Raw genomic sequence first — 15194 nt, 5'->3', positions numbered from 1 at the left:
GTATCAGTATAGTCTGGATTTCTTAGATAATTGAATTAGCTACGACCCCATAAGAAGTCTAGTCCTGAGGCGGAGGCGGCCTCTCGAGCCTTTCCTCAGGCCCGGCCATGATAAAGATTTGAGGAATATATTTCAAATAACACTCATATTAGATATATTTGAAATTAGGTTACATTTTAATTATTGGATTTCAAATATATTGAAATTTAAATTTTGTAGTTTTAAAGAAATATAAATATGAACTTCAAATCCACCATTTGCATGCTTACATATTGTTTTATGTTAATTATGATGTATTTCAAGTTCACTCAATAATGAAAGTATTTGAAATACAATTTAATTTGTGTAACTAATGTGTAAATAATTAATATAAGAATTTTAAGATTTGATATATAGTTTGATTGTTTTTGTTTTTTGAAAGGTAAGCTTGTAATTATATTAAGATAAATCGTTCATTACAAACTCGACTAACCAATGAGGAAAATCGCCATTCAACCAAACAAAGGATGAAGGAGATGACAAAGAAAACTTAGCCAAATTATGAGCAACTATATTAGACAATCTAGGCTCATAAACTATTCCAGAGATAAACGGGGCTTGTACCAAAACATTGATATCAGACGCACATGCTCCAACATAACCGAGATCATCTTGTACGGCATTGACTGCTTGCACTGCCAGCACAGAATCAGAAACGACCAGAACATCTCGAAAATTCTTCTCATAAACCAATTTAACTCCTTCACGAATAGCCAGTAACTCACCGTGGGCAACAGACAGAGGATGAGAAATCTGCTTCCCAAATGCTAGCAACAATCTCCCTTGACAATCTCGAAGGACACCCGCTATGCTGTATTGACTGGAATTATCATTAACACAAGCATCAACATTGAGTTTAAAAGTACCTGCATCTGGTGCCCTCCATCTCCTGTCATCCCTTACACTATGAGCAGAAACCACCTGTTGATCAATAGCCTTAGTTTTCTGAAAGTCTGTAAGAAAGGATAAGCTCCAAGAGACGTCCCCTGCCATCCTGGTTCTGCTATCATCATGGATCAGATTCTGTCTTTCTTTCCAGATTGCCCAAGTTTGAATAGCAAACTTTTCAAACTCGGCCTTTGATAGTTTTTCCCTCATCAACAAACAAAAATTAATAGTGTTGCTCATTTTTCCCAAACGGATGACATGATAGAGATCAGACTTTATCCAAATTGCCTTAGATGTGTAGCAAAAAAATAAAGAGTGGCACGTTGTGTCTTGTGTATTGAAGCAAAGCACACATGCGCCAGAAGTCGGAACATGATGCCTTTGGAGATTGAGATTTGTTGGTATAATATCATATGAAATATGCCACCAGAAAATACGCACCTTTGGCGGAAGAGAGAGACCCCACAGGAATGTCCACCAAGATTGCAACATGTGGACCGATTGGTGTTCCGGTTGAGCAAATAGTCCTTGTTGTAGGCGATATCCATTACGTACCGAATATTTCCCTTTTTCATCAAATAACCAGAATCTCGTGTCAAAACAAAGACTTGACGGTAGAGGGATCTTGAGGATCTCACCAGCTATCCATGGATTAAAGGTATTAGAGACTAGATCCACATCCCAAGAGGTCCTTAATCAAGGTGTCCACAGTGGAGTCATTACGGTTTATCCCCTCCATCACCCCTAAATTTGAACCCACACTTGGTATCCATTTGTCATCAAATATTTTTATTGACTTACCATCACCAATCCTCCAAAACAGACCCCTCCCAAGAAGCCCTTTACTCCAGAAAATTGATCTCCAAATATAAGATGGGTTACTACCCAAACCCGCCTCCATCACATCACCATGTTTAAAGTACCTCCCTTTAAGTAGACGACAGGCTAAGGAATCTGGGAATCTAATCAATCTCCAAACTTGCTTGGCAAGAAGTGCCCGGTTAAAATCCTCCATTCTTCTGAAACCCATACCTCCCTGTACTTTAGGCCTGCATAGAGAGTCCCACGATTTCCAGTGTATTTTTCTCTTCCCATTGTCCATACCCCACCAGAAGTTGGCACATTCCCTCTCAATATCAGAACAAATAGCCTTGGGAATTCGGAAGCAACTCATTGCATATGTTGGTATAGCCTGTATAATAGATTTAATCAAAGTCTCTTTGCCCCCGCTAGAGAAATATTTGTGTCCCCATCCCTGAATCCTCCGAACAACTCTTTCCACAAGATACTGGAACTGTAAACGCTTGCTATGTAGAGATACAGTGGGTAGGCCCAAGTAGATCTCATGCCTTTGAACAATAGGAATCGTGAGGCAAGATTTAATTGTCTCCATTAACATCGGATGGGTATTGGGGCTAAAAGAGAGAGCCGACTTTTCATAGTTAATCATCTGGCCCGAAGCTCGTTCATAGAGGTATAAACATTCCTTAACCCGAGCCACATCCTCCAATGTGGCTCTGAAGAAAATAAGGCTGTCATCTGCAAAAAAGAGATGAGAAACTACCGGACAAATTGGAGCAATCCTAACTCCTCGAATCAGACCCCTAGACTCGTAAGAGGTGAAGAGTCTAGAGAGTCCATGTGCACATAAAACGAACAGGTAAGGTGACAGAGGGTCACCCTGCCTCAATCCACGGGTAGGAGTGATAGGTCCAACAACTTCTTGATTAATCCGGAAGAAATATCTCACTGTTCGCACACACCTCATTATCTTATCAATCCACTCCGTAGCAAAACCCAATCTAATCATCAGCGCCTGTAAGAAATCCCATTCCACTCGATCGTATGCCTTGCTCATATCAAGTTTAAGCGCTGCATAGCCAACCCGACCTGATTTTCTTGTACGCATCCAATGGATAACTTCATACCCCACAATGATATTATCTGAGATCATCCTGTCCGGGACAAAAGCACTCTGAAATTCGTCAATCAGTTTTGCCATAACAGGTCTAAGACGATTAGTAAGAGCACGAGACACGATCTTGTAACAGACGTTGCAAAGGCTTATTGGTCTGAATTCTTTCATAAGCACCGAATTAGATTTTTTTGGTATCAAAGTTACTATAGTATCATTCAACTGATCAATAGGAGCCCCTTCATTAAGAATATGGAGTACTGCACCTGTAACATCATCACCTACAATATTCCAAAATTTTTGGTAAAATAGAGGAGACATACCATCGATACCTGGTGCTTTGTCTTGGTGCATATCGAATAGAGCTTTTCGGACCTCCAAGGTCGTAAATGGAGCACAAAGGGCTGAGTTCATAAGTTCATCCACGACCGGAGATAAGGTGTTTAAGACAGGATTCATTTCTGCAGCAGTAGGTGAACTAGATGTGAATAGGTTGCTGAAATAATCGTGTACAATATCTGCCATTCCTTTACTATCTGAACACCAATCTCCATGAGAAGAAACCAATCCATTGATGGTGTTCTGATCCCGGCGCCTCGATGCAGAGATGTGGAAATAACGGGAATTCCGATCACCATCCTTAAGCCATAATGCTCTACTACGTTGCTTCCAGTACATCTCATCTTGGGTAGCAAGTTTTTCGACTTCAGATTCAAGTTCCTGAATCTGTGCAATAGATGACCTCCAATTCCAGCTTTGTCGAAGATTATGTAATTTCGATCGCTTGTCCAGAAGCAGCTTGGAGATGCACTTAAATCGGTCATTAGCCCAGTGTCGAAGTGCACTCTGGCAACTCAGAATGCGGCCCTGTAATGTTCCAGAGGCTGTATCTGCTCCCCAGCCGGCTTCAACTACCTCGCCACAATCTTCCTCACAAAGCCAATATTTCTCAAATCGAAAAGTAACCCGCTTCTTCCAATCCCGTTCCCGAGACTGAGAATGGATCCCATTCAGATGTAGGCATAGGGGGCGGTGATCCGAATGATAGAAATCAAGTGATAAAACTTGTGCGGCCGGATAAAGTAATCTCCAGCTAAGATTTCCCACGTATCTATCAAGTCGCTCAAAAATAATGTTGTCTAGTGATCGTCTATTCACCCAAGTAAATAAATCCCCATGGCAGTGCAGGTTTTGGAGATCACAAAGTTCAAGAGTATCCCGAAATGCTTGCATTCTGTGAGAGGCTCTTCTCATACCTCCCAAATTTTCACTGTCGAAGCAAATCTCGTTGAAGTCACCACCTACTAGCCATGGTAAATTAAGAAATTCATGCAAACCTTTGAGATGCAAAAGGAGGTCCCAAGAAAAATGTCGGAGGGCAGCTTCAGGCTGCCCATAGAAACCTGTAAATCTCCACTTTCTATCATCAGCAGTTATAACACAATCTATATGTCCAACAGAAAAGGACTTAATGGAGACATCAATGGGGTCCTTCCAGAGTAGAGCAAGACCTCCGCTTTTTCCATGACAATCCACCGCAAAACAACCTTTAAAACCCAATGGAGTCGACCATTGCTTGCATCGTGCCTCTAGTTTTTGTCTCACTCAAAAATAAGAGAGTTGGGCTCTTATCGGCTACAAGTCGCCGCAATTCCCGGAATTCTCGGGGGTTCCCAAGCCCTCGAACATTCCAAATTATAACATTCATAATGATCGGCGGGGTTGCTGAGCAACCGCCGCCAATTTATCCTTAGCACTAGGTTCAATCCATCCCAAATTTAACTTTTTTTTTCATTGGTCTTGTGTGCTCCTGTGATACACTGTCCTCCTCAGAGATATCTATATGTCTTTTAGCCATTCAGGGAGGAGTCTGTGTCTTGTCCATAATCCGATCCTTACCTACTTCTCGTGCCCTGCGTTTCCAGTGCTTTGCCCCACCAACTGCTAGGCTCGGCAATATTGTGTTCTCACCGTGTGGTTTTCCAAGGAGTGGGGCAGGCTCGTGGACCATCAATTGGGTTTGGTCCATATTACTCGCAGACTGTTTTGCCAATACTACAAGTGCTTGACTTTCTGATTCCATAATGTCCTTATCTGTTTGCTCATAGTTTTCGGTTTCAGCATTTGATGGACTATTCGGAGGTGTATAGGATGGTTTCTCAGCACCAGAAGAGCCTTTCCTGGACCCACCAATATGAGTGGATGCACGCAGCCAGATCCCAAAAGCAAGTGTGGTTCTATCAGCCTCCTTGTCATCACAGTCTCGGATCGTATGCCCAAGTCGCCCACAGGCTTAGCAGAAATCCGGCAATCTCTCATAAACCAGTAGAACAATAATGTCTTCCTCTTCTCCCTTGGCTTTAATCCGAATGAATTTCATCAAAGGCTTCGTAATGTTAATTCTTACCCGAAGTCGCGCATAGCGTCCCAAGAAGACGCCATTTTCCCCCGAATCCACTTCCTCTACTCTGCCAATGTGTCGCCCGACTTTGGTCAACAATTCTTCTTGCATAAAGGCTAGTGGCAGATTATGGCATTGAACCCAAATATCTATTTCATCAAAAACCATGTCAATAGGATTTTGCCAACCCATTGGTGCCTTGAAAATCACCATGCTTTTAAAGAAATTCCATGGCCCATCTGTAAGCGCTCTGTTTCTATCTCTCTGGGATACAAAATCACAAACAAATGTATTGTCTCCCATTGCCTCAATATGTACCTTCCTTGTCGCTTGGAGAATGCGTGGCATTTGCTGACGAAACGCTTCTCTGTTAATAGCTTTTGGTGATAGAATCTTTGCTACCAAACAATTGGCCAAGCGTTCCTGTCCAACTCGCGTTTCTGAACCATCAAAGAAGATGGTGTCGCTTTCCTTTGGAGCAGAGAGTTTCAACTCTGTAACCAGTCTAGAAATCTCATCTGGATCCATAGCCTAGGTAATAACCCAACGTTCAATTCGAGGACGGTTGAATGAACGGATCAATCCCGCACAGCGCAGGAACCCAGCCCTAAGAGTCAAAGAACCCTAGAGAATTCTTTATTGTTGATTGATTGTTTTTGTTAACAATTAAACTATTATCGAAATCCATAAATTTTAAATGCATCTTCCTAAATGCAACCTAAATTAATTTGATATATAATAAATTTGAAATTCATTTATATTTTGTCAATGCAAACAAATCAAAGAATTTGAAATCCAATTGCAACTTTACATTTGATATGAAAATGACAACAATATATTAGCCAAATGTTGATTTAAAATGGATACAAGAGGTAAGACTTCTTTTCTTGATGATACCATTCCTCCATATCGTGCTTATGGAAAATGCTAATCATCTTCAAATATACAATTTGATAAATAAATAAATAAATAATATATATACAGGTTTTAAGAACATGTGTGTGTGTGTGTGTGCCAGAAGGAAAATACAAGAGAAAAATTGTATATCTGTGTGCAATGGGATGACTCCCAAGACTCGTTACAGGTTTTAAGAACATGTACAATGACGTTAGAAAGTTGGTGTTACGAAGACGTTAACTCAGCGTTGATAAATTCATTGTATGTTTTTTCAATGATAAAATGATGTCGAAATATTAAATTTTTTTTATTCCATTTAATAACTTTTTTATTTTAAAAATCATAATATAATTGCACATGATACATATAATTAAAATTAAAACTTACAAGAATTTTAAAAATTAATACAATCAAATTAAAAATTACACATGATAAAAAGATTGGTAATTAAAATATGTCTGTTGATATTTTTAAAGATTTTTTTAAAAATTTTAATCATTTTTTAAATTTTTAAAATATTTATAACGGCCAGATGGATCTATCTGGCCGTCGATTCGTAATTAAAAAAAAAAGAAAAAAAAAAAAAGTTGGTGAGGGCTTCACCACCAACACCGCATGCAGATAATTCTGCGTGCCGTTTCCTGGCTCTTTGGCCATGCTCTAAGAGTCCAAATGAACATTCTAGAATGAATGCAAAATTTGGGACTCAATTAATACAAGTTGTTCGATTGCAAATGTTTATGAAGTTTTACATCCCCTTCTTCCATGTGAATATATCGATAATTCAATTCATTCGATCTTGATCCAATAATTCCGATCGCACCCATATGCTTCGCACCAAATACATATATTCGTCCTTCCAATCAAATCCGTCGCAACATTCGTAACAATCAACTTTATGAACTATTTACATGACATTATCGTCTTTGTTATCGTAAAGATTTCATGTTATTATTATAGTAAAAATCTTAGTAATCGACTCGCACATACATAGGTGGAATAACCAAAAACCGAGTGGGGATCAGATGTGATGAACATAACATTAAACTAGTATAATACACTGTGAATGTAACAGATACTCACATGCTACAAATTGTGTAATACTCATTGAGTAATGAGTACAGTATCCTAATGCAAGAAAGAGACTGGATACACATGGACAAGCTTTCGCTTGTTTCTAGCTTAATCCTAGCAACTCACACACCAACCAATGATAACTCAATTAGTTTGAAACCTCGGAGCTTCTCTAGTAAATCTTGAAACCTATTTACAAAAACTTCAAGTCAACCAAGGACTCGCCCCTGCAACAACAAAATCGCAAGAGCGAAGGAAAGTATTTATGTATGGACGAAAAGAGAAGTTAATGAACGAGTATGATAGATAGGTATTTTGCCACAATTCGAACTATTACACAAGTGATGGTTCGAAAAAGTACCTTGAAAATTATTCACTGCCAAAATCTTCGTAGCTTAAACCCTCTGATATGGTGTCCAACCTCCTTATGTCTGCCGAAAACCGAAATACAACTATTTGAATTGTTTCCTTTTCTTCTTCTTGTTTTTTTTTTCACTCAGGAACTATGCCTAAAGCGAAAAACGAAAATACGAAGGGGGGAAATAAGCTTACCTTGCTGGTCATCCCTGAGACGTTGGCCCATGAAATTTGCATCGTTTCCCAGAAATGGAGATTTCGAATAGTTTTCCAGTATATCTGCAGAATTTAGTAAAACATACAAGTCATGACACGATGTGAATTGCTCGACAAATTGGAGTTCATCATTGCAGAACGCTAACCAGTACTGTTAGAAAAATCAGCTGTCAGGTCCGATAAACTGAAGTTCCGGGGGATTTGCCCCAAGAATCCAAATGTATTCATCTCTGGGTCTAACATAGTCTCATTCAGAGCGTGTGAACTGGGCTCTACACCATCAAAGTGAGGAACCGATGCTTCTCCTATCACAGTGCGAGATTCAAGAAGATTGCTCTCCGAACCAAACATAAACGGGGAATCACCTCCATAGCCAACTTCTGATTTGATTATCCCCCCATTCATGCCTCGCAACATTACCGTGTTTGAGCCATGGATCGACATCGTGTTTGATGTCACATCAATTCTTCCAGTATCACCGATCATATTGACAGCAACTTGCATGCATGGTTGCATGGTTGGTGCCCCATTAGTGTAAGCATTAGGTACGACACTAATTGCTTGGAGCATGTTTTCTGGCTTTATAGATAATCCAGTAGGTTGTGGGGCTTGGTACACTTCAACATTGTTTGGTGCAAAACAAAATTTCAGAACAATTACTATGATCACTGATAAATATAATTACGCAGTCAACGCAAAGTTCCAATATAAGGGATATTATCACTAAAAAAGTATTCCATTCATGCAAAGGAAGTACCTTAGCTTTAGGCATGTGTGTGTGTATTATATGTATGCATGCATGTATAGATAAAGTTATAATTCAATTGTACACTTCAAACATAAAAGTAAACAACACATAAAATTCAAAATCTAACATTAACTATCAATATGTTTAATTTTTATAATCAATATGTTATGCACTAATTATTTAAATAGTGGCTTCAAATCTAAATTAGGAAGAGAGATATTTACAGTTTTGCTTGTAGATATTGTCAGCAAATTAAAATGCAGAATCTAAACTTGTTCTTTCCTCAATTCTAGTTATACCTAATTTTTAACGATTTTAATAAAAAAAATTAAATTTCCCAAAAAAAATTAAAAAATTAAAGTATCCGATGCAGACAACACATGGCGAGAATCCAGATTTTTCTAATTCAAAAACTTTAATAGAAGTATTTGATACACACCTACGAAGAATCTGTAGCATCCAACATGATGCTTTGCCATGTTTTAAACTATCCGTGCATCATACATCAAACTTATTGATTAAAAGCAGACTTACTTGATTGAACATGAGATCCATTAGATGGAGGAATACAAGGAGCTCCAGTTGCACAAATTTGGCTCATTAGTTCAACTTGTCTTTCCAGCAGTTGATTGAATCTTAATATCTGGTCCTTAATTATCAGCCTCATATGATATGCCTTGAAAAAATCCTGATTTTCTGCTTCAAGTTTCTGCCACACTGGAACATGGCCCAGATTTTATATCAATAACTTTGCACAATAAACATCCATTATGGAATGGTACAAGTGTGAACATACTGCTACAGAATCAAACATTTTTGCAAAGATTGTATTTCAATCAACAGAGAAGCTGCCTTTAGATAAAATAAAGTAGTGGTTTGTGATCTATTTGCTAGAAACAAGTCAAGGCTCCGTAACTCAAATATTTTTTCCTGCTTTTAAGACATAAGAATTGCTTTAAGGAGTAGCGTAGTTGAAGATTGAGCTTGTCTTCTCAAGTCTGAGACTCTATTGTGAAAGCTCTGACTTCGAGCTTTTCTTGTCTCAGTAGAACATCTAGATGGGATACCGGCCAACTGAAACTAAATACATAGGTCAATACTAAGTGCTACAAGCCCATCAGATGTTAGCTAAAACTTTGCGATATGAAGAACACATATATCACAAAGCTGGGATCCAGATAGTTTTAGACCATCATGAATGGGTTAAGGGATAAAGGAACTTTGGACCACGTCCCCAACATGTAAGCACTAATCCTTATGCTCTAATTAGTCTTAAATGAAAGAAAGATTGATTCCTTTCCCTGGAGTATTGGACTTTAATTCCTTTGTATGATCTTGAGATCAGCGAATGTCTTTAACTTTGAAAGTGATTGTAACATGTCGAGTTAACAACAATGTAAAAGACTGTTGCTGTGACGAGTTGACAAACTGAAGGGTGACGATAAAATGTGAAGATTCTTAGAAGATAGAAGATGAATCCAAAGAGTTGCAGAGAATAAATCATTGTAATATGTAGGCCTGGGACAGTTCAAAATTCAAAATATTCATACAGAAGGTCATATATGTTAAACATAAGCAGAAGAGGATAATTTTTCAAAATTTCTCAGAAGGTGAATAATTAAGTTATGATAAGAATATTTACTAATAACTAGATGTAGCTTGTGTAAAATTGATTCTTGAGCACAATGCATTACCTAAAACAAACATAAACCGGAGGAGGAAACAAATAACAAGAAGCGAAGAAATGTAAGTACCAAGTTCGGTGAAACCGGGCTCAATTTTTGCCTGCTGTAGCAGGGTACTCACAACTTCACCCTGATTCATGTACAGCTGAAGGCACCTTTCTATGAGATTTTGAACCTGTTATCATAGAGAGAACATAAGGTTTGCAAAAATGAGTACGCTTTTTAGTATCAACTAATAGAGCTTTAAATTCGATGATCAAACCTAACTGGACAAAAACCATTCTACATCACACACCAGAGCAGGTAAAAATCCACAAGTCAACTTATCAAAACAATTTTATGAAGCTCAAAACAAATAATCCATTCTGTAATCAAGTGTCTACCCGTCACAGTATCTGAAAAACTACTAAAATTCTTTCATATGTAATTTGCATATAGTCATTGTCTTGATAAAACAAACCAAAATTTCTGCACAAACAATTCCTCTACCTTCCATTTCAGAATATATGTTTCAGATTGTTCGTGCACTAGCTTCGGCTACTCATTAGAGAAAATGCATTATTCTGTGTAGCAACACTTTAACATTCTCAATTTCAGAAATTTCGGATCTCATTAACATTGGTTACAAACTACTATATCATAAAGAAAGGTTTTTTAAAAGTACAACAACGATATGCTTGTCCGGTCATTTTCAAGGTTATTTAATTTGTAGTCTTGGCTCCAATTTCCAATCTCAGTCATAGGGATCTATCCTATATCAAATATCCCTAGATTGCAATGGTTCAAGAATTCATCTTGTATTAGGACTACCAAACAAATTATATGAATCACAATACAGTTGACAGTGTAGCACAAATATTTGTATCGGAATTTCAGGTGAAATATAGGACAAATATTCACTTCTAGAGTTACAACCATAATCTTTTTAGTAATAATTGATGTCCAGATCATCCACATGCTACCCAGCTATTGTACTTCCACGCTCATGTTTATCTTTAACATAATAAACGAAAGCACATGCCGGAACATATTTATCCATCTTTTCCACAAGAATGAGAACAAATCATAATTGCAATATAGTTATACAAATGTAATAGAACCTTACAAGCTGTATATCCTGTACTGAAACTCTTCTTACATCTCCATTAGACATCTTGTAAGTTCACCGATACAATGAAATTAGGAAGCCTGTATATCATGTCACAACAGCTCCGCCACAGAGTAATATAACTTTGAATTTGTTTATTGATCGAAATGTGCAATCTATAAAGCCTGGAACCATTGTTCAAGATGTTAGGAGATTCAAGTACAGTAAACCTATGAACAATAACATGGTAACAAGGGGCAATCACAATAAACAATGCATGAGCGGAAGGTCCCGTGAGCTCGAGCTTGTGCCTTGTAGGATAAATGATAAATAACATAGTGTCAATCAAGTGTATAATAGCTTAAAACTCTTGGTATGCAAACCCTTTATATTCTATTATGTCGGTAATGTGTACTCGTGTGTTTGCTCATGTTGTCCAATCATACTCCTGGGACATCAATTCCAAACATATGTATCTCGTCATCCAGCGTACATATGAAGGAGTATTTTAAAGTATAACATTATTATTGGTCATCATCCACATAAACTAGATCTTTAAAAAAAAACTGATTTTTACCAAAATATCAACACTGTTGGAAATCCTGGCTAATTATTGTTGCGGTAAGAATGTAGGACTTAGCGAATTCCAACAAAGCAACGATCATCTGGTTCAAACTAATTCCTAGCGCATGCCACAATTTTATCTGGGTATATTTCAAAGTTCTTTCTTAGTTGTTTCCACCTTTTATCTCTCTTTATATTAAAAAGCTTTCAAAAAAATTTCTTCAAAACAAACCAAGAAAAACACTCATTTCCCAATAGCCATTCCATTATTACCTGTATCGCATGACCAATATGAGAATCATTCAAATTTTCAAATAAGAATGCATTCAACAAAATAAGCGTTCACCCTCTAAAACTAAAACTAGAGAGAAAAAATTATCACCATAAACTTCGTAAAAGCTCAACACCGCCATCATAAAAAATCAAATTTAAACCAAGATTATAGCATCCTTTTGAACTCAGCCATGATCCCGCACACGATAAACGCAAAAAAAATAAACTCTACGAGAAAAAAGATCATAAAAAACACAAACAGAATCACACATGCAAATCACACGAGAAAGGGAGTGGAAAAACAAAGATTAAACCCTCACAAACACGTGAAAGCACAAATATTTACAAATTGGGAAACTCAATTCACCTGAAAATTGTTGGGTTTTTACACTTTTTTTAACCTCAAACAGCAACATCGGTTGCAAGAGAATATTTTCGGAGGAGAGGAAGTGATGGGCTTTGCTCAAATAGGTCGCGTTTCGGATGTATTTTTTAATATATTTTTTCACGAATATTAATGCCCAACGAACGTACAACTCTTTCTCCACAACGTACAATAATAGGACAAAAGCGAATGGCACACACTTGCATTAAAAGATCCCTTGGCGTTATCCATTGCAAACGAAATATATATTTAATATGGATGCGCTTGCTTAGTCAAAACACACTTTCACACAAACCTTTTTCTAAATTGGCACGTTCGTTTTTTATTTTATAAATTAAATATATAAATAAAATTGACCAAAAAATTTTATTTTTTGTAGCTAATGTTGAACGTTGAGGTCAAGTTTGTACGTATGTGTCGTGGTACACTAAACGTTTATAAATTCCGAGATTTCCGAAAAGTTATATTAAATTTAACCGTTAGTTACAATCTTTTTTCGAGATTCCAATAACGTAGGAAGTGAATTATGTGAATTGAAATGAGCCCAAATCTCATTTATAGCTCAATTGAGGGCAAAATGTGATCCATCCTAAACATAACAATCAACTTGTAAAAATCATGTCTAAAAGGACAAAATCAATAAATGCTTGGGCTGTTCAGTCCGCTACATGATGCTGAGATTTTGGGCTGTAAAGCTAAAAGTTGAAGGCCCAAATTATTTCTGGGCCCAACTACACCTCACTGTCTATGACGCAACAGATAAATTAAGGGGACTTCGTAACATGAATAAATAAATAAATAAATAAACCGAAATTATTTTGTAGAATTTTAATTTTAAATAATTGTGATCCAAATTTTAAAACGAGAAATTAGCCTTCAATCTCCAGCCGTCGCTTTTTTTTGTGTTCAGTCCCTGGGTACCTTTTTAGTACCATATTTCCACATGAAGTGTACCACATTTTCACATTAAGTGTACCACATTTTGTATGACATAGTACCACAATTTTGTGGGTAGGGAGTGAACTCAAAGAAATGTTTTGATTGAGCATTTTTCACCAACTTCTCCATTTTAAAACCCTTGACCTCTAGTCTAATTAAATGATATCTTTTAATCAATTTAAAATAATTAATAAAAAAATGAAATCCTAATATATCTAATACAAATACAATTCAACGTGCTTCGGCCTTGAGAAAAATGAATCTTATTGTTTGTAGATGTCAGTATTGTTTTCCCACAACTAAACAATAACAGAAATTTAAAATTTTTTGTTTTTGACATTCAAAATATTTTTTAGGCAATTTTTTTGAGCTTTATATGATTTAAACTATTCATAAGGTGTTTTAGAATATTTTTAACTTTGTGTATATAATAACGGCTCCCACTATTAAAGATTTTAAACAAGCCCCTTGATGTAAATCCCGAAAAATGGATTTTTCTCATTCTTCAATCGTCTAATAAATTCTATGATCATAATCTGGATTCATCGTATAGATCGCAATATATATCTAAACGAAATTTATGTCGAGATTTGATCGCCGGAATTTCAGAAATCCGGGGAGATGGCGGCGTCACGGCTGTGATGCGGTGGAAGGTGGTCGGCCGAATCTTTTTGTGAGGGAGAAGGGAAAGTGTTTGTGTTGTCAGATTTTGGAATAAAAAATTATGAACAAAAACTTGTGTGTAAAAGTTAAGCGTATATTTTAACTATTGATTATATATATAAAATTATCTTCGTGATCTAATCAGGACTATAATTTTATCGGGATATTGTATTTTTATTATTCAAAAACTCTAATGTACATATTTTTAACTATTGAAAAACCATGTATAATTAAATTATTATCAAATTTTGATAATAAAAGTATATATACAAATATACATATACATGCTATATATGCATATATATTTATTTATGATTTAAACTAAATAACTTTTATTTAATTTCTTAATTAATTAATTAATCTATTCTATACTCTTCTAGAATGTTTCATGAGAATTTTGTACTTTGTAGCCACTACTAGTGTATTCTAAATTTACTAAATAAATAATTGTGAATTCATTATAACTCCGATCTATTATCGAACAACAACAATATATTGAAGGTACATATTACATAATGAAAAATGAAAATTTAGAAGGACAAAATTGTCTACTAATCCATTTTTGTCAGTTTCCAGTTTTGTGTACTCCTTCACTAAAATTGGTAATTCCTCTCTCTTCACTTAAGTAGCAGTTAAGCTAAATTTCACAATTTCTATTACATGGAATCGAATTATAAACTTCTTTATAAGCAATCTAATTGATCTCCATCAAATTATAGTATCCAAATTAAACTCTATGAATTTGATTATCTCAACGGAAACACATAATTCGATATTTGTGTGACCCTTAATGGTTCAGCGATGTATCAAGTCACGAGTTCACAACTCATGTGATTTAGAACAATATTTATTCCTATTCGGGGTTAGCCTAATCAACCACATTCTTTTCATCAACCTTTTGATCAAGAACGTCGGAACTCAAACCTGATTACACCCTTTATATCATGGTAAGAGTGTTTAGTAGTATCGCCCTATGATCTCCTAGTTATCACTGATAGTGTCTGCAAGAACCTTATGTTACGGTTAACGTACAATATGGTATCTTCAACTCATATATACCGGT

The 15194-nt window shown here is 36.4% G+C and overlaps 2 protein-coding genes across 3 annotated transcripts; both read right to left on the bottom strand.

The window, feature by feature from the left end:
* Positions 1–438: 438 nt before the first annotated feature.
* Positions 439–1475, bottom strand: LOC140839238 (uncharacterized). Its single transcript, XM_073205876.1, has 2 exons — positions 1369–1475; positions 439–1132 (listed from the first exon to the last, which is right to left on the bottom strand). The coding sequence occupies exons 1-2, from the start codon at positions 1473–1475 to the stop codon at positions 439–441; spliced, it is 801 nt and encodes a 266-aa protein (XP_073061977.1).
* A 5691-nt stretch (positions 1476–7166) lies between these two features.
* Positions 7167–12659, bottom strand: LOC140839505 (uncharacterized). 2 transcript variants are annotated; one of them, XM_073206255.1, is made up of 8 exons: positions 12546–12659; positions 11326–11492; positions 10290–10395; positions 9070–9252; positions 7934–8404; positions 7767–7850; positions 7576–7645; positions 7167–7441 (listed from the first exon to the last, which is right to left on the bottom strand). In XM_073206255.1, the coding sequence occupies exons 2-7, from the start codon at positions 11371–11373 to the stop codon at positions 7584–7586; spliced, it is 954 nt and encodes a 317-aa protein (XP_073062356.1). In that variant the 5' UTR covers positions 11374–11492; positions 12546–12659; the 3' UTR covers positions 7167–7441; positions 7576–7583. The 2 variants fall into 2 exon arrangements, with proteins under 2 accessions (XP_073062356.1, XP_073062355.1); XM_073206254.1 differs by having other exon boundaries at positions 12512–12626.
* Positions 12660–15194: the final 2535 nt, after the last annotated feature.

Source organism: Primulina eburnea, chromosome 8 (genome assembly GCF_022965805.1).
Source record: "Primulina eburnea isolate SZY01 chromosome 8, ASM2296580v1, whole genome shotgun sequence".
In the NCBI taxonomy this organism is placed as follows: domain Eukaryota; kingdom Viridiplantae; phylum Streptophyta; class Magnoliopsida; order Lamiales; family Gesneriaceae; genus Primulina; species Primulina eburnea.
This window is presented reverse-complemented; position numbering and strand designations above follow the sequence as displayed.